At 47.3% G+C, this 21,803-nt stretch overlaps 1 protein-coding gene across 1 annotated transcript in view; it reads left to right on the plus strand.

Annotated features, from left to right (window-relative positions):
* The window catches only part of JPH2 (junctophilin 2), a 79,761-nt gene that overhangs the window by 16,890 nt on the left and 41,068 nt on the right, over positions 1-21,803 (plus strand). The window contains exon 2 of the mRNA XM_032142209.2: positions 9,831-10,620. Within this exon, the coding sequence (XP_031998100.1) occupies positions 9,831-10,620 (790 nt within the window). The remainder of the gene's footprint in view (positions 1-9,830; positions 10,621-21,803) is intronic.

The raw sequence follows: 21,803 nt of genomic DNA on the forward strand, positions 1-21,803 counted from the left end.
GGATGGCTGGTAGACAAAACAGGCAAGATAAAGACAAGAGAGCTGCCATGGGAAGTAAGAAGTGATAAATGTCTTGGGCAATGAGAATTTGGAGGAAGGGAGGTGGTACCCTGAAGGAGGTGGTTTGAAACTGGGCTATTAAGGATTTGAGAAGACAAGGCTGAGAAAGTGACTTGGAACCAGGTCACGAAGGAACTGGACTATCAGGTAAGGACTTCTATAGGCAATGGGGACTCCTAGAAAGGAGCTAGTCCTCGTTCCTTTCTCTCCGTCTCTGTTCAGTTCTCCAGTGTGTTAGTCTGCTTTCTGTTACTTATAACAGAATACCTGAAACTGTGTAGTTTATAAGAAACAAAGTGTATTTCCTAGAGTTCTGGAGGCTAGGCAGTCCAAGGTCAAGGGGTCATATCAAGGAGCGGCATTCTTACTGGTGGAGACTCTCTGCAGAGTCCCAAGGTGGCACAGGGTGTCATGTGATGAGGGGGCCAAGTGTGCTAGCTCAGATCTTTCCTCCTCTTCTTATAAAGCCACCAGCCCCACTCCCATAACCAATTAAACCATGAATCCATGAGTGGATTAATCACCTCTTAAAGGCACCACCTCTCAATACTGCCACATTGGGGATTAAGTTTCAATATGAGTTTTTTTAGGGGGACAAACATTCCAACCATAGCACCCAGGCACACTGATCTTCCAACCTCAGACAGTTCCCTAGAAATAGGAAGGTGTCGCTGTCCAGATGGGGTGGTGTTCTCAGTGTCCATTCTGTATTTGGAGGCAGAATCCTGGTCTGGCCCATATGTCTCTTTGATGCCTCAAACTGGATTCTGGATCTCCCAGCTCTTCCTTGGTGTCTTAGTCAATTTTGTGTTGCTATAAAAGAATACCTAAGGGCCAGGCGTGGTGGCTCATGCCTGTAATCCCAGCACTTTGGGAGGCCAAGGCAGGTGGATCATGAGGTCAGGAGTTCGAGACCAGCCTGGCCAATACAGGGGAAAACCCCGTCTCTACTAAAACTACAAAAAATTAGCTGGGCATGGTGGCAGGAACCTGTAGTCCCAGCTACTTGGGAGGCTGAGGCAGAATTGCTTGAACCCAGGAGGCGGTGGTTGCAGTGAGGCAAGATCACATTACTGCACTCCAGCCTGGGCAACAGAGCAAGACTCTACCTCAAAAAAAAAAAAAAAAAACCCAAGGCCAGGTAATTTACAAAGAAAAAAGATTTGTTTGGCTAACGATTCTGGTGGCTGGAAAGTTCAAGGTGGAGCATCTACCTCTGATGAGGGCCTCAGGCTGCTTCCACTCATGGCAGAAGGTGAAGGGGAGCCGGTGTGTGCAGAGATCACATGGCAAGAGTGGAAGCAAGAGTGAGAGTGAAAAAGTGCCAGGCTCTTTGTAACAACCAGCTCTTGTGGGAATTAACAGAGCAGAAACTCACTCACCCCCAAGGGAGGGCATTAATCTATTCATGAGGGATCTGCCCCCACGACCCAAACACCTCCCATTAGTCCCCACCTCCAACACTGAGGATAACATTTCAACATGAAGTTTGGAGGGGACAAACATCTGAACCATAGCACTTGCATTTCCGAAATGGTCATGCTTTCTTCAGAGCTGAGATTTGGGTGAGAATTTTGGAACTTTTAACTTGTAAGGGAAGTTCTCATATTCTTAGAGGTGAAAGTGCTAGTCAGGACGCTTGGCTGTGATTCTCAACAACTGCCACATTGTGTCATCATGAGCAAGTCATTGAAATTCTTAGTTTCGGCTTTTCCAACAGTAAAATATATATATATATACAGGTATATAATATAATACCTGTATTATATTTAGGATACAGGTAAAATCAAAATGATGTTACCTGTATCCATTAAGATACTCCTTTGTCTGCAGGTCACGGAAAACCCTAACTCCAAATGACTTAAACCAGCACTTTCTAACGGAAGTATAATATGAACTTTGTATGTAATTTAAAAATTTTTAGTAGCCATATTTAAAAAGGTGAAATTAATTTTAATAACATGTTTTATTTAACTCATTATCCACAATATTATCTTTTTTGTGTATAAACAATATATAATCATTAATGAGATATTTTCCATTCTTTTTGTGTGAATTTTAAAAAATTCTGGAATATTCAAAACCTGAGTATTCCAGAGCACAAACACGCTTTCTTACAAACAACTGGACCCGGGCAGAAAATTGGAGCTGGTCTCATTTTCTTCCTGAGCTCTCTCTGTCTTCTGTGGCTCCTTTTCATCTTTCCAGTTAATCCTTTCTGGGCAAAGACTCTGACCTGTCAAAAATCTAGGGTTTATTGAACACTTACTATATCCTAGGCACTGAGCTAGCTGCCTCACACACAGTTTATTTAATCTTCAACCCACCCTCCCCACTCCCTGCCACTCAAGACCTGGGGCATCACCTCTCATCTGGACGCCTGCCATGGCTGCATTTATTTCTGTGATTGGTTAATTAAATTTAGTCTATCCCTGGCACAAGACTCTAAGCCCCTTGCTGGCAGCGATCATGTCCATTTAGTTCACGGCTGTATCCAAGCACCTAGCTAGAAGAATGCATGGTCTTCATCTAGCTTGTCAAATGCAAAGGGTTGTATGAACAACCAGATGAAGTAGGTGTCATGATTTCCATTTTACGGAAGGACAAACTGAGGCTCCACAGGCTTAAATAGTTTATGCATGTCTTAGAACTATTCAACATCAGAGTTTAGATTTAAATCCCTGTTATTCTATACTCACCAGAAGAGCAACTGCAAGGAGAAGGCTATATTTAGGTTTTATTAATTTCAGGAGTCTTATCGGGGGGACAGGACCATATTTTTGCCATGGTTATGACCTTCACCAGCATTTTCCACGTACACCAATAACTCCCAGGGCTTGAACTGCTGAATCTGGACCTGAACACCCTTGGCAGCCACTGCTGTCCACTACTGAGCACCTACTGCATGCCGAGTCATGAGGGAAAAAAGATGGGTTTCCTGCCTCTCAAAGGACATAAGAGTGTCACTCAGGAAAAGAGCTGAAAATTCATCGGATGCTTACCAAGGATTTCCTTGGGCCTAGGAACTGTGCTAGATGCCAGGATCTTTGCAAGAATAAGGTAGACAAAGCTTCCTCCCTCTTGGAAGCCAAAGACAAGCAGGGAAGGCTTACGGTGAACAAATGGTCTTGATAATTATTCAATGGCACCTGTGAAAAGTGCTAAGAAAAGTGGATGACATGATAATGTGTGGCTGTTTCCGGCAGCACTCAGGGAATGGGGCTCAAGAAATCTTCCTGGATGAAGTCACGTTTAAGCCAAAGCTTGAACTGTCAATAGAAGTTGACCAGGGGAAGAGGGAAGAGAAGAGCATGTGAAGAAATGGGGAAAGCTTGTGCAAAGGCCCCAAGGTGGGAAGGCGAGTGTGAGTGGTGAGCAGTCCCAGCTGAGGCAGGGGAGGTGGCAGGGGCGGCCCCTGCCAGGTTTTGTAGGCTGTTGGGGATCTCAGTCCTTTCCGTTGGGACAATGGGAAGCCCTGCAGGGTTTACAAAGCTCAGTGAGGAGGCAGTCCAAAGGAGGAGGCCCTTCCTTCTGTAGACAGCCCCTCTCAGCCAGATGGCCATGGGCAGGGGCCTCCCTCTCTCCCTCTGCGGATGCATTCTTCCTGTCCCCAGGGAGAACTGTCCTGTCTTGGAGGGAGTTGGAGTGGGGATGGCCTCAGGAGTTGGTTTTTCCCCTTCCCAGGGCCCTGTCACTCCCAGCCTCCCCTGGGTGTCTGTGCCTCTTGCCACTTGCTTGTAAGTTTCCTAATATAGCCTGACTGTTTCCTTCCCAACTGGTGGCCAAGAGCTGCTCTCCTGTTGCAATCTCAGTTTTTCTTGGGCTTAAAGGGACTACGTCAGCCCATCTCATGCCAAACTGAAGCTAAAGGTAGGTTGCTTGATTTAATTTCATAAAGTTGTCCAACCCAAAGATTAGATGTCTTGTCTCTTTCTCCCAGTTTACCATCTTCTCTGCTCTCTGCCTGTTCATTTTTCCCTTTCATTTTTTAAAATTTCTTCTGAGAAGTAGAGGAGCATAGCCAGACACAGATGTGAGTTTGGCTCTGGTATATTTATTAGCTGTGTCATCTTGGATGAGTCCTTTGTCCTTGATGGACCTTAGTTTTTTCTCATCTGTAAAACAGGAACCATAAAATACCTCCCCAGAGCTGTTATTTCCACAGAGCTGTTTGCAGATGGACAAAACAGAAAGAAGAGAATAAACAGTTATGGAATGCCTGCTGTTCATTCATCCATTCATTCATCCGACATATATTTACTGAGTACCTATTTGGCACAGTTCGAGGCACTGAGGATACCACAGTGAACAAAAAAAGAAAAGAATCCTTGCCTTTAAGGAGCTTGCGTGCCAGTGAAGGGGATGGTCAATAACACAAGAAAAAGCAAAATGTATGTTGCATTAGATATGCTCTAGGAAAAATAAAGCAAGGAAGGGAGATAGAAGGCCTTGGGCAGGGGTTGAATCTTAAATAGGGTGGTCACGGGTGGCTTTGCTGAGAAGATGACATTTGAGTAAAGGCTTGAAGATGGCAAGAGGGTGAACCATGTAGGTATCCGGAGGAAGGGCATTACAGGTAGAGGGAACAGCAATACCAAGGCCCTGAGGTGGTTCCATGGCTCCTGTGTGGCAGCAAAGCAGTCTTTGTGGCTAGAGTGGAGTGAGGGAAAGGGGAGGATGTGGGGAGAGGAGCACAGAGGAGTGAATGGGGATGAAGTCAGGTAGGGCCTGTGGGTCACGAAGGACTTCAGCTTTTCTTCTGAATGAGAAGGGTCAGTGCAGTGTTGTGATCTGACTTAATACATGTGAACAAAATCTCTCTGATTGCTGTGTTAGGGATGGATAGAGGGGCAAGGGTGGAATCAGGACACCAGTGTGGCAGTGACCATGAAAATGCAGGTGAGAAAGAACGGTGGCACAGACCACCATCTAGTCGAAGTGGAGGTGGTGAGAAGCGGCTGGATTCTGGATTCATTTGGAAAGTAGAGCTGACGACTTTCCTGACAGATATTTGCAGAATGCTATGCTGGTTTTTTTTTTTTTTTTTTTTTTTCTGAAATGCTTCTTTACAACTTATTTATTTACATTACAAAATCAACTTTATCAAGGTGTAATTTCCATAGGATAAAATGCATTTGAAATGTACAGGTGTGACAGATGTACACACTTGTGTAAACCATCAGCACAATCAAAATGCAGAACATTTGGCTGGGCGCAGTAGCTCACACCTGCAATCCCAACATTTTGGGAGGCCAAGGTGGGTGGATCACCTGAGGTCAGGAGTTCGAGACCAGCCTGGCCAACATGATGAAACCCCATCTCTACTAAAAATGCAAAAATTAGCTGGGGGTGGTGGCACACACCTGCAATCCCAGCTACTCGGGATGCTGAGGCAGGAGAATCGCTTGAACCCAGGAGGCAGATGTTGCAGTGAGCCAAGATCGCACCATTGCACTCCAGCCTGAGTGACAAGAGCAAAACTCTGTCCCCCAACCTCCAAAAAAAAAAAAGGTGCAGAACATTTCCATCAACTCAGAAAGCTTCCCTGTGCCCTGTTGCATTCGATTCCTTCCACACCCAGCCCCTGGCAACCACAGATCCACTTTCTGGCACTATAGGTTCGTTTTTTTTGAGGCTTTCATGTAACTGGAGTCACACAGCTTTCATCTCTACCTTTGTTCACTTAGCATGTTTTGGAGACCCATTCATGGGTGTTACATACACCCATGTATGTAACAGCAGGCTGCTCTCTTTTCTTGCTGACTAGCACTTCATTGTGTTAGTTTATTCATATACCAGCTGATTGACATTTGAGTTGTTTCCATTTTTTGTTGTCTCATTTTTAATCCTCAGAAGACCCCTGGAAAGTGGTATTACTTTTCCATTTTCCAGATAAAAAAACTGAGAATCAAAAGAAGGAAGTTGCCCAAGGTTCCCCAGCTTAGATGATATTTGAAGCCAGGTTGACTCCACATTCCATTCTATCCTCAGCCTCCATCTAATGGGATCACACGTGAATGAGCTTGGGAAATGTGACCTATTGGTTTCCCATCTATCCAACTTTCCTTTTTTTATCTACTCTACCCCATTCTCATTTCTCTGTTCATTGCACCTGCCACACAATCCCATTATCTGCTTCCTTAGCTTAAGTTGGACCTTAGTTCAAATCCCAGTTCTGCTCCTTTCTCACTGTGTGACGTTGGGCAAGTCACATAACTTCTCTGAACATCAATCTACCTAGGAAATAGAGGTCATATTTGCATATTCCTCTATGAGATCATGCCCAATGCTTTCCTCTCCATTTCTGTCTCTCTCCATTTCTCTTTAGCCCTTTTATTGCTGATATTCCATGATCCTTGGTTTTTTGAGGCTGGTCATTGAAGGGAACAGAGCCCAGGTGTCTCTCCCTCCTGGCTGTTCTTTCTTGCTGTCCAGAGGGGCTGGAAGCACTAGGGACCTTCTCCAACAGAATAAACTGGAATTGATGGTGGTGAAGCCCAAGGATCAGTTGTTTTCTTTTAAAGTTTCACTGGTGCTTCTAATGCACACCAGGATTAAGAGCCACGGGCTCGCAGCATACACTCTGGCATCATACAGACTTAGGCTTGGATCCCATTTCCTTGGTCAAATTGCTTAACGTCTCAGATCACCAGCATCCTCCTGGAAATGAGCATTATCATGGGACCCACCTCACAGGACTGTTGAGAGGTTTAGTGAGCCCCTGGCATCGTACATGATCCTTAATGGGGGTTCTTGATTCTTAATGGGGGCTCTTCATGCAGAAGGCACAGGGTGGGGTAGAAGTGGGATCCTGAGCTCAATGTGCTGGGAGGGACCAGGCAGTATGGAAGCATCTAGATGCGCCCTCCTTTGCCTCCAGAGTCACAGTGCACCAATTCCTAGAAGTTCAGCATCTCAGAGTTAGGTCAAGCCTTGGATAGCTCTTCACCCAACACATCATTGATAGGCAGACATTGGCGGCATTAAGAAAAGGAATTGCCAAGGTCACCCAATGAGACGGAATTTTTGAACAGGTTTAGTCAGTCAGCCATTCTGCAGATATTAACAGAGCACCTTTGTGTACCAGGCACTGTTCCAGGTTCTGGAATCCATCCAAGAACAAAATAGAAAAGATCCCTGCCCTCATGGAGCTTCCGTTTTAGCAGAGGGAGAAAAGCAATTAATATAATAAATAAGTCATATGGTATGTTAGAAAGTGATATGTGCTATGGGAAAAATAAGGAAAAGTAGATAAGTGAGCAGGGTGGTGGGGGTGCAGGCAGATTGCAATTTTGGAAAAAATTTTCTGGGTTCATAATAGATGTATATATTAAATATTTATGGGGTATATGAGATGTTTTGAATAATGTGAAATAAGCAGATTGCAATTTTAAATAGGGTGGTGTATTCGTCAGGGTACTCTAGAGGGACAGATCTAATAGGAGATATATATATATATATATACGGAAATTTATTAACTCACAGGATCACAAGGTCCCACAACGGGCTGTCCACAAGCTGAGGAGCAAGGAAGCCAGTCCGAGTCCCAAAGCTAAAGACCTTGGAGTCCGACGTTCGAGGGCAGGAAGCATCCAGCATGGAAGGAAGATGTAGGCTGGGAGGCTAAGCCAGTCTAGCCTTTTCACATTTTTCTGCCTGCTTCATATTTGCTGGCAGCTGGTTAGAAGGTGCCCACCCAGATTAAGGGTGGGTCCACCTTCCCCAGCCTCCTTTGGCAACACCCTCACAGATACACCCAGGATCAATACTTTGCATCCTTCAATCCAATCCAGTTAATACTCAGTATTAACCAGCACAGGGGGTCAGAGTAGGTCTCACTGAGCAAAGACTTGAAGGATATCTGGAGGAAAAGAGTTCCAGGGAGAGGGAAGAGCAGTGCAACAGCAGGTCTGCTGGGGTGAGTTTAGGAGTCCCTTCCTTGGTTGTCTACTCAGCCATCTTGCTCCTGGACATTTATTAGGAGGAAGATCTTTTGGTTTTTGTTAACCAGGGAGAATGTATCAGCTTGTATTTAAAACAAAGAAGCCTCAGAATTTCTGCCTTCGGTGCAGTGAACGTTATGTATCAGGTACTGTTCTACATGCTGGAGGTACAAAGATGCAGGCAGAGAGCTGCCTTTCAGCAGCACTGCTGTGGGAGAGAAAGACCAGGACTGCGGCCCAGGTGTGTGTGGGGTGAGTGAGGGGAGATGTGAGCTGGAGGTGGCTGTGTACCATCTAAGGGAACACAAATTTCCAAGGTGACATCTGGAGCTACCGAGGGGAGGGGAAGGGGTTGGGGATATATTTGGGGGCGGTCAGCAGGACATAAATGGCAGTTTAAAAACACTGGATGTGCAATCATCTAGAGAGAATAGGAGAAGGTTTTTGGATGAGCCCTGGGGAGAACCACATGTCAGGATGGGGGTGAAGGATGAACTTATTTTGGCAGCTGTGTATCAGCTTATCATACAACTCAGGTGACCTCGCACGTGAGCACAACTTTGTAGAATCACATTATCACACACATATCTTTGCTTTCAGAGTTTTTCAGAGACATTAACTCATTTAAACCTCAAAAAAAACCTAGGAGGTAAGAGGCAGTTATTACTTCTGGCAGATAAGGAAGCTAAGGTACAGGGAGGTTAAGTCAGTTGCCCAAAGTCACACAGCTAGTAAGGGCAGAGGCAGGATCTAGATCCAGGGAGCCTGACTCTGGAGTTTGTGCTCTGAACCACTACTCTTTGCTGCCTCTCCACACGCATAAGACTTGGATGGCTACTAACATAAGGCATCTCAATCCCAGGAGCTCACGGACTTGTGTACATGAAGGGCCTAAGTTGCCGACACCTTGTACACACCACTAGCCTTCCTCTATATGGTTTCATATGGTCTCAGTGTCTCGGTTTCACTGATGCCCATCACCTCACACACTTAGCCTGGAGTGCTACATATTACTTTGTTCTTTGGCACTCTGATAGCCTTGCACACTCAGAACCTCATACACATCCCTAATGTCAACTCTGTGAGATCTCAGGCACTGACCCCACTGTGCACACACTGCCCTGCACACTCATGATTTGTGTGTGTATGTGTGACAGGGTCTCAGTCTGTAGCCCAGGCTGGAGTGCAGTGGCACAATCATGGCTCACTGCAGCCTCGACATCCCAGGCTCAGGTGATCCTCCCACCTCAGCCTCTCTAGTAGCTGGGACCACAGGTGCATGCCACCACACCTGGCTAATTTTTTTTGTAGAGAGAGGTTTCATCATGCTGCCCAGGTTGGTCTTGAACTCCTGAGCTCAAGCGATCCACCCGCCTCCGCCTCCCAAAGTGCTGGGATTACAGGCGTGAGCCACCTGCCCCCACCTCATGATCTTATATAGTCAAAAGACACCGATATGCATGCCCACAAGTGTCTTGTACACACGATCTTGCACAAATACACACACAAGCCCATGGTCTCCAACATTCACTCTACCACGCAAACTCACTGGCTTATCCGTTCACGACTTGTGACCTTGCCATGTTCCCACCAACGTAAATATTCCCACCATGGTGCAAGCTGCTCCTGGCTCACCCACTCGTGTTATTGCACACTCGAGTAGACTCAAACACTCATAGCACTGTGCACTCTGATCCTCAGACGGCCGTGCGCCTCTCTCTCGGTCCCACCCCTCCTTGCCCACTCCTGCCCTTGCCCTCCCAGGCCACCGTGCACACGCGGGGACCCGTCGTGCCGCCTACTGATGCGCCCTCTCCTCGCCCGCAGGGACGTACCAAGGCCAGTTCACCAACGGCATGCGCCACGGCTACGGAGTGCGCCAGAGCGTGCCCTACGGGATGGCCGTGGTGGTGCGCTCGCCGCTGCGCACGTCGCTGTCGTCCCTGCGCAGTGAGCACAGCAACGGCACGGTGGCCCCGGACTCGCCCGCCTCGCCGGCCTCCGACGGCCCAGCGCTGCCCTCGCCAGCCATCCCGCGCGGCGGCTTCGCGCTCAGCCTCCTGGCCAATGCCGAAGCGGCCGCGCGGGCGCCCAAAGGGGGCGGCCTCTTCCAGCGGGGCGCGCTGCTGGGCAAGCTGCGGCGCGCAGAGTCGCGCACGTCCCTGGGCAGCCAGCGCAGCCGCGTCAGCTTCCTTAAGAGCGACCTCAGCTCGGGCGCCAGCGACGCCGCGTCCACCACCAGCCTGGGAGAGGCCGCCGAGGGCGCCGACGAGGCCGCACCCTTCGAGGCCGATATCGACGCCACCACCACCGAGACCTACATGGGCGAGTGGAAGAACGACAAACGCTCAGGCTTCGGCGTGAGCGAACGCTCCAGTGGCCTCCGCTACGAGGGCGAGTGGCTGGACAACCTGCGCCACGGCTATGGCTGCACCACGCTGCCCGACGGCCACCGCGAGGAGGGCAAGTACCGCCACAACGTGCTGGTCAAGGACACCAAGCGCCGCATGCTGCAGCTCAAGAGCAACAAGGTCCGCCAGAAAGTGGAACACAGTGTGGAGGGTGCCCAGCGCGCCGCTGCCATCGCGCGCCAGAAGGCCGAGATTGCCGCCTCCAGGTAGGACAGCGGTGGGGTGGGAAGGGGTCGCCTCCCGTAGAGGAAGGGGATCCTGGGGCAGGACAACCTTGGAGGCCCTGTCTCCAAGCCTGATTCTGCTTCTTTTACCCCCATCACCTTCAGGGGGTTAATTGGTGGCTCCTGTTCACTCACCCATCCATCCATCCATCACTCAATTACACCCAGCCCCTCCACTGACTTAACCCTACCACTCACCCAACCTTTCTAATACCCACCTGAACAACCATCTCTCCAGTCATCCACTCCATTCCCCTACCCATTCCACTTCCTGTTTACCCACCCAGTCATCCAGTCATCCATCTATTCATACAACCTCGCAGTCAACCACCCAAACATCCACCCAAATCCACTCAATTCCTTCATTGACTAACTTCTCTAACACTCACTGAACAGCTCCTCCACCCACACACCCACCTCCAGTCCCACATCACGCCTGAACATCCACCTGAACAACAGCCTAACATCTACCTGAACAACCACCCATTCACTCAAATATTTACTCATCTATTCCATCCAACCTACCCAGTTTTTCATCCTTTTACCTACCCAGCCAGCTAATCACTCATCCATTCATCGACTCAACCACCCGTCCAACTACCCAGATGCCCATTCAAACATACAGATACCCTTTCAACCACTTACCCGTCCCCTCACCCACCAATCACGTGCATTCACTCAGCTGCTTCCAGCTGCCCAGCCACACATCTTAACATCCAGCCACGCGTCCATTCACTCAAGTACTTCCATTTATCCACCCAGCGACACTTCTGTTCATTAAAACAACATCCACTCCCGTGCACCCACCTGGTCATCCAACCACCCAGCCAGCCACCTCTATCACTCAACCAAACTTCTATTCATTCAACCACCCCCACCTATCCATCTACCCATGCATCCATCCACCCTCCCATCTACTAAACACCCACCCTATCATCTACATTCAAACCCCTTTAAGTCTTCTCATTGTACTTCAGATAAAGTTCTAATGTTGTCTCCAAACATTTGTGGCACCTACTAGGTACAAGGCAATTTTAAGTGGTTCACAAATAGTGACTCACTCAGTCCCTTTAACAACCTTATGATAGGTACTATGTTTATTGCTGTTTTGCAGACGAGCTAAGTGAGGCTCAGAGAGATAAGGTGACTTGTCCAAAATCACTGTTAGTGAGTGGCCTTTTATAATCAGGTTCCCACCGTCTTACCCAGCCTTATTTTTTATCATTCTTTCCCTGAGCCTGGAGTTTTCTTCCCTCTGTGCTAGTTCTTCCTTCTTTAGTTCCTCCTGCCACAGAGCTTTTGTTCATACCAGTTCCTTTGCCACTCCTTAACCTCTACTCCTCCTTCAGAGCTCAGGTCAAGCCTGACTCCCTTAGAGAGCTGATGAGGTCCACTGCCAGCTACCGTTCTGTCCTTAGAGCACATCACAGATGCAGCTTTACATGACTTACATGATTTGTTTTTAACCCACCACTTAAATAGGATTCTTTAGGTGCCAGTCACTATTCTGAGGTCTCTACGTATATTAACTCATTTAATCTGACAAGGTCCTGAAGAGGTAGATACTGTTCTTATTCTCATTTTGCAAATTTGGAGTGAGCTGCAGGGACAGCAGCAGTGTGGTCTGGCTGGAGGGTGGTAAAAGGCACTCGCCTGTCCTGGGGCTGTAGCAATCCTCCTGGGGATGTAAATGGCCTGGGCAGGAGACTGGGCACATGGTCTTCAGAGTTAAGCAGGCCTAGGGCCAAATCCTGGCCCTGCCATTTTTTAGCTCATTGACCTGGGCAGATCAGTTGGCCTGTCTGAGTGTCAGTTTCTCCATCTGTGGCACCGCCATTTCTTAGTTGTGTGTCCTTGGCCAGCTCCATTTTCTTCTCTAATCTCAGTGATCTCATCTATAAAGACAAGTTGGTCTAAGGGTTAGGAACGACAGTGCAGGTCAGGTGGCTCACAATCCTATTGTGAGTTGCGTTTCCCAGGAAGCAGACTTTGAGATGAAGATTAACATGCAGGAAATGTAGAGGGAGCACTCTCTGGATCAACACTTCTGGGAAAGGGAAGAAGGCCGGACTGGGTGGAGGGAGACACTGGGTTGCAATGCAGTCTCAACAAAGCCTCAGCCAACCATAAGGGATGCTCTGCAGTGGAGATGACCTTCAAGGTCATCCCAAGTTGGGATGAGGGAGCTGGATCTTTTATACTCTCCACATTTGTATGCAGGCTACCCTCCAGAAGGAGGCTTGACTAGGGCTGGACAGCTCTCTTCAGTCAAGGGCAATCCCTGGAGAGGGCTGACAGCTGGCAACTCTCTGAGTAGCTGGGAGTGGGAGAAATAAGTCTTTCAGTCCTGAAGGGGAATCTGGGTAGCCCATCACAGTCACCACTACAGTGTCAGACACCAGACATGGCTTGATAAATATGACTAGTCATTGTCATCGTACAATGAATTCATTTTACAGACATGGAAACTGAGGCCCAGGGAACGAATGTAACATGCCCAAGACTACCTGGCAAGCAAGTGGGAGAACCCAGGCATCAGTCTCTAGCTTTCTGATTCGAAAACTTTAACTAGCACATCTTGCTAATGCTAAACTTTGTAAACTTTACACTGCTATAAATGTGTGAGCAGTTGGCATCACTAAAGGGGACAGAAGGTATGGGTGATTTTTTAAAACTTCTTGGTTAGAGGAGACTATAGTTTGAATGTTTATCCCCTCCAAAACTCATGTTGAAATTTAATTGTCATTGTAACATTAAGACATGGGAACTTTGAGAGGTGATTAGTTCTGAGACTAATCTTTGAGAGGTGATTAATCCTCATGGGTGGGATTAAATCCCTTTTAAAAGGGTGAGTTTGACCCCTTTTTGTCTCTTGGCACTCCTGCCTTCTGCCGTGTGAGGATCCAACCTTCCTCCCCTCCGGAGAATGTAGTGTGCAAGGTGCCATCTTGGAGGAAGATAATGGCCTCACCAGACACTGAACCCACTGGTGCCTTGACCTTAGACTTCCCCTACAAATGACCCAGTCCCAGGTGTTCTGTTAAAGTGGCACAAATGGTCTAACACAGGCAGGACCAGGCTTATGACGAGGTGCTCATATAATTTATTGTGTAAACCTGAACACTTCTATGAGTGAAAGGGAGCACTTTTTAAAAATAAAACTTTTAGGTGGGAATAATTTTAGATTTACAGAAAAGTTCCAAAAAGAATACAAAGAGTTCCCATACACTCTACCAATTTTCCCCTATTGTTAACTTCTTACGTTATCATAATACATTTGTCAAAACCAACATGGCACATAACTCTTCACTGAACTCCAGACTTTATTTGCATTTCACTAGTTTTTCCATATCTTCTTCCTGCTTCAGGATATCCTGAAGGATCATACACTGCATTTAGTTGTCAGGTCTCCCTGGTTCCCTTTGGTCTGTGATAGTTTCTCATTCTTTGCTTTTTTTGTGTGTCCTTGACAGTTTTTTTTTTTTTTTTTTGAGGCAGGGTCTCACTGTGTTGCCCAGGCTGGAGTGCAGTGGTGCCATCTTGGCTCACTGCAACCTCCGCCTCCTGGATTCAAGCGATTCTTGGGCCTCAGTCACCAAAGTAACTGGGACCACAGGTGTGCGCCACCACACCTGGCTAATTTTTGTATTTTTAATAGAGACGGGGTTTTGCCATTTTGGCCAGGCTGTTCTCGAAATCCTGGCCTCAACTGATCCTCCCGCTTTGGCCTCCCAAAGTGCTCGTATTACAGGTGTGAGCCACCACGCCCAACCCAACAGTTTTGAGGAGTACTGATGAGACAGTTTGTAGAGTGTCCCTCAATTTGGGTTTGTCTGATATGTTTCTTATAAACTGAGGATGTTAACTTTGATCACTTGGCTAAGGTGGGTCGGCCAGGTCTCTCTTATGTACAGTCACTATTTCCTCTTTTCCCGCTCCATCCTTTGGAATTCAGACGCTCAGTGCAGCCCACACTCAAGAGGGAGAAGGGTCTGGAATTCAGGCGCACCGTTTGGAGGGGGGAATATCTACCTATATTATTTAAAATTCCTCTGTATAGAAGATTTGCTCCTTCTTCCAAAGGGAACATTTAAAATAATTACACTAAATGTATCTGGTTATGACAAGTGTAAGCCCAGACTGTCCTGGACCACCCTGGGCCACTTAGGCAGAGCACAGCAGGAAGGAGCTTAGGTTCTTGATTCAGAAGACCGTGAATTGGAACCCCAGCTCTTCTCCTGAAGAGCTGTGTGACCTTACCCAAGTTGCTTCACCACTCTGACCCTGGGATCCTCTTTCCTCATAGGGCGGTTAGGAGTAGGCGAGCTAATGCCTGTAAAATGCCTGGCACAGGGCAGCCAGCAGTAAAGACAATCATTGCTATGATCTAACAACATTTGATTTTAAAGGTGAGGAAGTGGAAGTTTGGGGAGAAGGAGGGATGCCCCCTTATTTTCCTTGCCCTCCTGGTCCTTCCTGCCAGTGCCTGTGCCCCTGCATGTGGAGGTTTCGAGCTCCCATCGAGAAGGCTGCCAGGCCCACAGCCGGGAAGTGAGCCTGGGGACTGAGAAGCTGGGATCCAGCCTCTTGCATGCGGTGCTGCTTGTGTGTCTGGGGCAAGAGTCCTGCGTGCCCATGGAGATGTTGCCATGGGTGGAGGTGGCTGCCTGGATGGGTTTCAAGCTCAGACTGGATTTCCAATTAAGGGAATTTTGGGGTCAGAAGGAAAAGCAGGATTGTGGCCATCTTCCTCAGGGACTCTCCCCATCCCTGGGGCTTCGTGAGTAATCTGGCTGTGGAGAGACAGAAAGCATCCCCAGCAGCCATGGCCTCTTCACACCCAGGCAGGCCCAGGCTTTCTCTCCATTGCGGCTTCCAGCTCCTCCCTCCGGGCTTATGTGGAACTTGTCAGCCCAGAGGCTACGATGAGGACATCTTTCCTAAGAGAAGGGAGAAAGGAGACAGCTCTTCCCTGTAAAATGAGCTATGGATTGAAAAAGATTCTTGACCTGAGCTGTCCAGTATGGTAGCCACTTGCCATACATGGCTACTGGGCATTTGGAATGTGGCTGGTCCAAATGGAGCTGTAAATGTGAAACATCCTGGATTTCAAGTACTTAGTATGAAAAGAATGTAAAGTAACCTATTAATCATTTTTAAAATATCGATTGCATATTGAAATGGTTACATTTTAGATACATCAGGTTTGACAAAATACATTATTAAAATTAATTGCACTGTTTCTTTTTACTTTTTTGAATGTGGCTACTAGAACGTTTAAAATTACGATGTGATACATGTTGTATTTTTATTGGACAGTGTTGCTGTAGACCTATTCAGGGCCCTCAGAGTAGTCCCAGCCCTGTCACTGAGCAGCTGGGGAGACTGAGGTGCAGAAAAGGATCTAGATACACTCACAGCCACAAAGCGATCGAGAGAGAACTAGATTTATGTCTTCTGATTTTGTAGCTAAGAACTCTTTTGTGATGCCTTTTAAGGTCATAGATACTGGATTGTGGAGGGAAGCTGGTATGTTTGGGGAGGCGCCTAAAGTGTTCAAGTTGTCATGCCAACACCCTGACAAATGCCTGCTTTCTGGAAGGAGCACAGTGAGTGTTAAGAGTAAGGCTTAGACTCAGCCCCTTGCTTGCTATATCTTTTCTTCCCTCCAGACCTCAAATTTCTAATGTCTAGAAGACCCACCTCGAAGAGTTTTCACAAGGTTGAAGCAGAGCCTCTATACGAAGGGTATATACACACGCCACAGGGCTGACCAGCAGGAAGTAGTCTGTAAGCGTCAGCTGCCATTGCTGTTGTCTAGTCTTCCTGCTGTTGTACCCCCGTGGCAGAGGCAGCGCATGGCCCTGAGTTCTCAGTTGTCCTAGGGTATGAGGTTTGGAGCATCTCAGGTTTTGTCCCAGGGTGGCATCCATCTGTCTTCTATCCCCTCAGCGCCCCACCTCCATCTCCTCCCCATGCTGGCTCTGGAAACTCCGAAGCTGATCATAGCTTAGAGTTGGTTTTTTGAGTTGCTGGGGGCTGAATTTCTCTGGTGAGCAGGAACCCATGTGGTCCATGGGCAGTGGCATTGGATGGACCTAGGTTTGAATCTGGCTTCAGCCTCTTATAAACTGTGTGACCTTAGGCAAGTTACCTCACCCCTCTGGGCTCACTTTCCTCTTTAATCAAATGGGAATTATATTACCTCCTCCCTGAAAGTAGCGCTGCAGAGAGTAAAAGAAGTAGCTCATGTAAAGGGCTGGTGCTTGGAAAGCATGCAAGGAGGTGTAAGCTGTTATTATCAATCCTGTATCATTCTGTACTGACCCAAGAATGAAACTGCCCCAAGGGAAGGCCCTGTCTTCTCTCTCAGTCCCTACAACTGTGCTTCCCAAATGTTCATCTTCTGCAGGCCCCAATCCCAGTTTTTGTTACATTCACACAGCATCTCTACTTACTGTCTTAATCTTCATCTTTGAATCAACTTACTTAAATATATGTAAGTACATTTACTGAAAAGGAAGACTTTCTAATCACTATTGAAAATACGAAATGAATATCACAGGAAGTTCTGAAAACAGAACAATGCTATTCAAGTTCCACGTCAAACTACTGATGCCCAAAGGCACTGAGCCTAAAGTTTCTTTTTGTTTAAAAGGGAAATTGGCAAGAGATTGACCTGTATGAAAGAGCGGTAGGCACCTACAGAGGCCTTTTCCTTAATTAATAAGCAAAATGGATTTGGTGTCACTTCAGGCTGTGACTCTGCACTGCCAACACTCATTTCCACACCATGGGGAACACAGATCACTGGAGGGAAGAGGGCCTGACACTGGACTAGGTCTCAGGGAGGGTCTTGGTAATTGCCCATCTTTCAGCCTGCTTATTTAATTTTTATTTAATATGCATTCATCTAGTTCTTATTTCTGGGAGCCGGGCATGATTTTAAGTATCTTACCTGTACTAACTTTTTTCCCCTTTTTTTTGTGGAGAATGGGGTCTTGCTATGTTGCCCAGGTAGGTCTTGAGCTCCTGGGCTCAAGCTATCCTCCTGCCTTAGCCTCTCTAAGAGCTGGGATTATAGGTGTGAGCTACTATGCCCAGTGGGGATATATTAATTTATTTAATCCTCAAAACAACCCTGCAAGGAAGGTACTGTTACTCTCATTTTACAGATGAAAAAACTGAGGCACAGACAGGTTAAGTTTCTCAAAGAGGTTGCACAGCTGAGTCATGGGAGAGCTGGGAGTTGAAGCCAGGTGACCTGGTTCTAGAATGCTCTTAACCACGATCTGACCTTCGGTTGGTTTTCCTTCACAAACTTTAATAAGCACTTACCCTGTGCCAGGCTTGTGCCAGGGCGCTGGACACCCAGTGGTGAATCAGTGTGGGCAGCGTCCTCTGGAGACCCCCATGTTGAGGGTGAAGCCATGCAGGGATTGGACAGTCGGTGGTGGAAAGGGAGGAAGGAGCTGAAATTGATTGGGTCCAACGGAAAGAGCAACTAGCTGTCCCAGAGGAGGTCTGGGAAAGCTTCCTGCAGGGGCCACCTCTGGTTGGGAGTCTGCCAGGTGGAAAAGAGAGAGAAAGGTCGTTCCAGGTAGAGGAACTAGCATGTGCAAAGACATGAAGGTAGGAATGTGCATGATGTATTTTGGGAGCAGTGAGTCATCCAGAATGCTGGAATGGGTGGGGAAAGATTAGAGATGAGGCCGAGAAGGCAGCCCAGGGCCAGGTTAGTACGGGCTTTGAATGCCTGGTGGAGTGAGAGTCTGACGTTACAAGCTAAAAGGTTCCAGGGGCCAGGCAGGCCGCAGGCTTGTGTCCTACTCACTAGAGGGTAGTGGGACCATGGGAACCAGGTCTCCCTGGTCTCTGCAAGCCCCCTTGGCGGGAGCTGCCGCTTCCTAGCTAATGGCTGCCCTGGAGAAACATGGATTCAATGTTAGCACAGCTCTTGATTTTTCTTTCTTTTTGTTTTCCTTTTGAGACAGTCTTGCTCTGTCGCCCAGGCTGGAGTGCAATGGCATGATCTCAGCTCGCTGCAACCTCCGCCTCCCGGGTTCAAGCTATTCTCCTGCTTCAGCTTCCCAAGTAGCTGGGATTACAGGCATGCGCCACCACGCCCAGCCAATTTTTGTATTTTTAGTAGAGGAGGGGTTTCTCCATGTTGGCCAGGCTGGTCTCAAACCCCTGACCTCACATGATCCACGCTCCTCAGCCTCCCACAGTGCTGGGATTACAGGCGTGAGCCACTGTTCCCAGTCAACTCTTGATTTTCCAAGATAAACTAGAGATTTGCATTATGTTATAAAAATTTCCATTTTTTGACTTTTTATTATGGGAAAATATGAAGCATATATATATAAATAGAGTGATATAATGAACACGCACGTACCCATTAACTGAATTTAATAATTCTTAGCAATTTTTCCATATTTACTTTATCTTTTTGTTTTGTTTTTGAGACAGGGTCTCGCTTTGTTGCCCAGGCTGGAGTGCAATGTTGTCATGTCAGCTCACTGCAGCCTCCACCACCCAGGCTCAAGTGATCCTCCCACCTCAGCCTCCCAAGTAGCTGGGGCTACAGGTGCATGCCACTACAACTGGCTAATTAAAAAAAAATCATTTGTAGAGATGAGGTCTTGCTATGTTGCCCAGGCTAGTCTTGAACTCCTGGCCTCAAGTGATCCACCCACCTAGGCCTCCCAAAGTGCTGGGATTACAGGCATGAGCCACCACCCCTGGCCTGTATTTGTCTTTTTGTTGTTATTTATTGACTAGACTCTCAATTCTGTTCCAATGATCTATATACACCCATCCTTATGCCAGAGGCTAGTCTTCATTACTGCAGCTTTGCACTAAGTATTTTTTTTTTATTATTATTATACTTTAAGTTTTAGGGTACATGTGCACAATGTGCAGGTTTTTTACATATGTATACATGTGCCATGTTGGTGTGCTGCACTCATTAACTCGTCATTTAGCATTAGGTATATCTCCTAATGCTATCCCTCCCCCCTTCCCACTATACTAAGTTTTGAAGTTGGGAAATGTTGAGTCCTCTAATTTTGTTCTTCTTTTTCAAGATTATCTTGGATATTTTGAGTTCCTTGCATTTCCATATGGATTTTAGCATCAGCTTGTCAATTTCTGCAGGGGAAAAAAAGGCCGCTGGGATTTTGATAGGAATTTTGTTAAACCTGTAGGTCAACTGGGGGAATATTGCCCTTTTAACAATTTTAAATCTTCCAATCCATGAACATGGAGCACCTTTCAATTTATTTAAGCCTTTAACTTTTTTCAATGATGCTTTATAGCTTTCAGTGTACAATTTTATACTTATTTTGCTAAATTTATTTCTAAATGTTTTATTCTTTTTGCTGCTACTTTAAGTAGAATTGTTTTTAAATTTTATTTTCAGGTTGGGAGCTGTGTCCTAAATCTCTTAGTCTAGAACCATCCTCCTCATTTTTTTTATGACATGACATCTTCTGGATTTGTCAGGCTGATTCCTTATGGTGCTGTTTAACTTGTTTCTCTCTTTCCTGTACTTCCTGTAAATTCTATCTCAAATGGATTCAGATTAGATTTTTCTGGCATGAAAACTTAATAAATAGTTCTGTGTACTTCATATCGTATCACATCAGGGGCACGTAATGTCTGGTTAGTATGAAATCTTCCAATTCTTTTTTTTTTTTGCTCTGTCACCCAGGCTGGAGTGCAGTGGCATGATCTCGTCTCACTGCAACCTCCACCTCCCGGGTTCAAGCAATTCTCATGCCTCAGCCTCCCCAGTAGTTGGAATTACAGGCATGCGCCACCACTCCTAGCTAATTTTTGTAATTTTAGTAGAGATGGGGTTTCGCCATGTTGGCCAGGCTGGTCTCAAACTCCTGACCTCGAGTGACCCACTGCTTCGGCCTCCCAAAGTGGTGGGATTACAGGCATGAGCCACTGCGCCCTGCACAAAATCTTCCAGTTCTTAAGTGCTCTGCATAACAAATTGGAGGACTTGATTTAGGAGCAGGGGTTGGGGGGAAGCAGAAGGAGGTGGTGAAGAAGAGGGCAGAGTCACAGGCAGTGGGATGGAGCAGCAGGGAAACGGGGAGAGAGACCTAGCACATATGTCACTAAACCCCAAAGCTCTCACATCCATGCAGGAAAACTCACCAACGTGTGGCTACACACATGCACATGCACACATACACACACACTCACACACAGGACAAATATCATGCAGGCGGAGAAATCATATATGTGTGCTATATGCTACCCTGACCCGTTTTGTGAGTGGGTAGCCACGAGAGCTGGGAGCAGCCTGCCCAAATGTATATGCCCACACCTGGACCATGGCTCTTGTAGCGAGAGTACAGCAAGGGCTAGGCTGTAGGCTGGGCATCAGTGAGGAGGCTGCTGCAGGGATCTGGGGAGATGGTGGAGACCTGAAACATGGCAGAGCCACTGGGTTGGGAAGGGAGGGCCTGGTGTTACCATCAGGAGGCTGGGCTTGGGCTTCAGAAGCCTGGGGCACGGTTAGTCAAATTGTCCTTCTTGTGTTCTTTTTTTTTTTTTTAATTGGAGGAGGGAGAATGTTGATTTTTTTTTTTTTTTTTTTTTGAGATGGAGTCTCGCTCTGTTGCCCAGGCTGGAGTGCAGTGGCACGATCTCAGCTCACTGCAAGCTCTGCCTACCAGGCTGACACCATTCTCCTGCCTCAGCCTCCCGAGTAGCTGGGACTACAGGCACTCACCACCACACCTGGCTAATTTTTTTTGTATTTTTTTAGTAGAGACGGAGTTTCACCGTTAGCCAGGATGGTCTCGATCTCCTGACCTCGTGATCCGCCTCCCTGGGCCTTCCAAGGTGCTGGGATTATAGGCGTGAGCCACCGTGCCCGGCCGATTGTTGATTTTTTTAATTGGAGGAAGGAGATTGTTGAGGTGGCAGTCTGCCCGGTGTTGAATTGGGGGCTTGCAGGTGTCCAGAGATGCCCACCTTAGATTGTGGGGGAGAAGGGAGGGGAAATACCCAGAGCCCACACACAGAGAAGGACAGTAACGAACCTGAGGCCACACGGCAGCTCAGGTCGCCTTGGCACAACACATTCCCCCTTTCTGCATCCAGGACATTGTCAGCAGGGGGAAAGAAATGAAGAACCCTTT

The sequence above is a fragment of the Hylobates moloch genome, unplaced genomic scaffold (genome assembly GCF_009828535.3).
Source record: "Hylobates moloch isolate HMO894 unplaced genomic scaffold, HMol_V3 SCAFFOLD_21, whole genome shotgun sequence".
In the NCBI taxonomy this organism is placed as follows: domain Eukaryota; kingdom Metazoa; phylum Chordata; class Mammalia; order Primates; family Hylobatidae; genus Hylobates; species Hylobates moloch.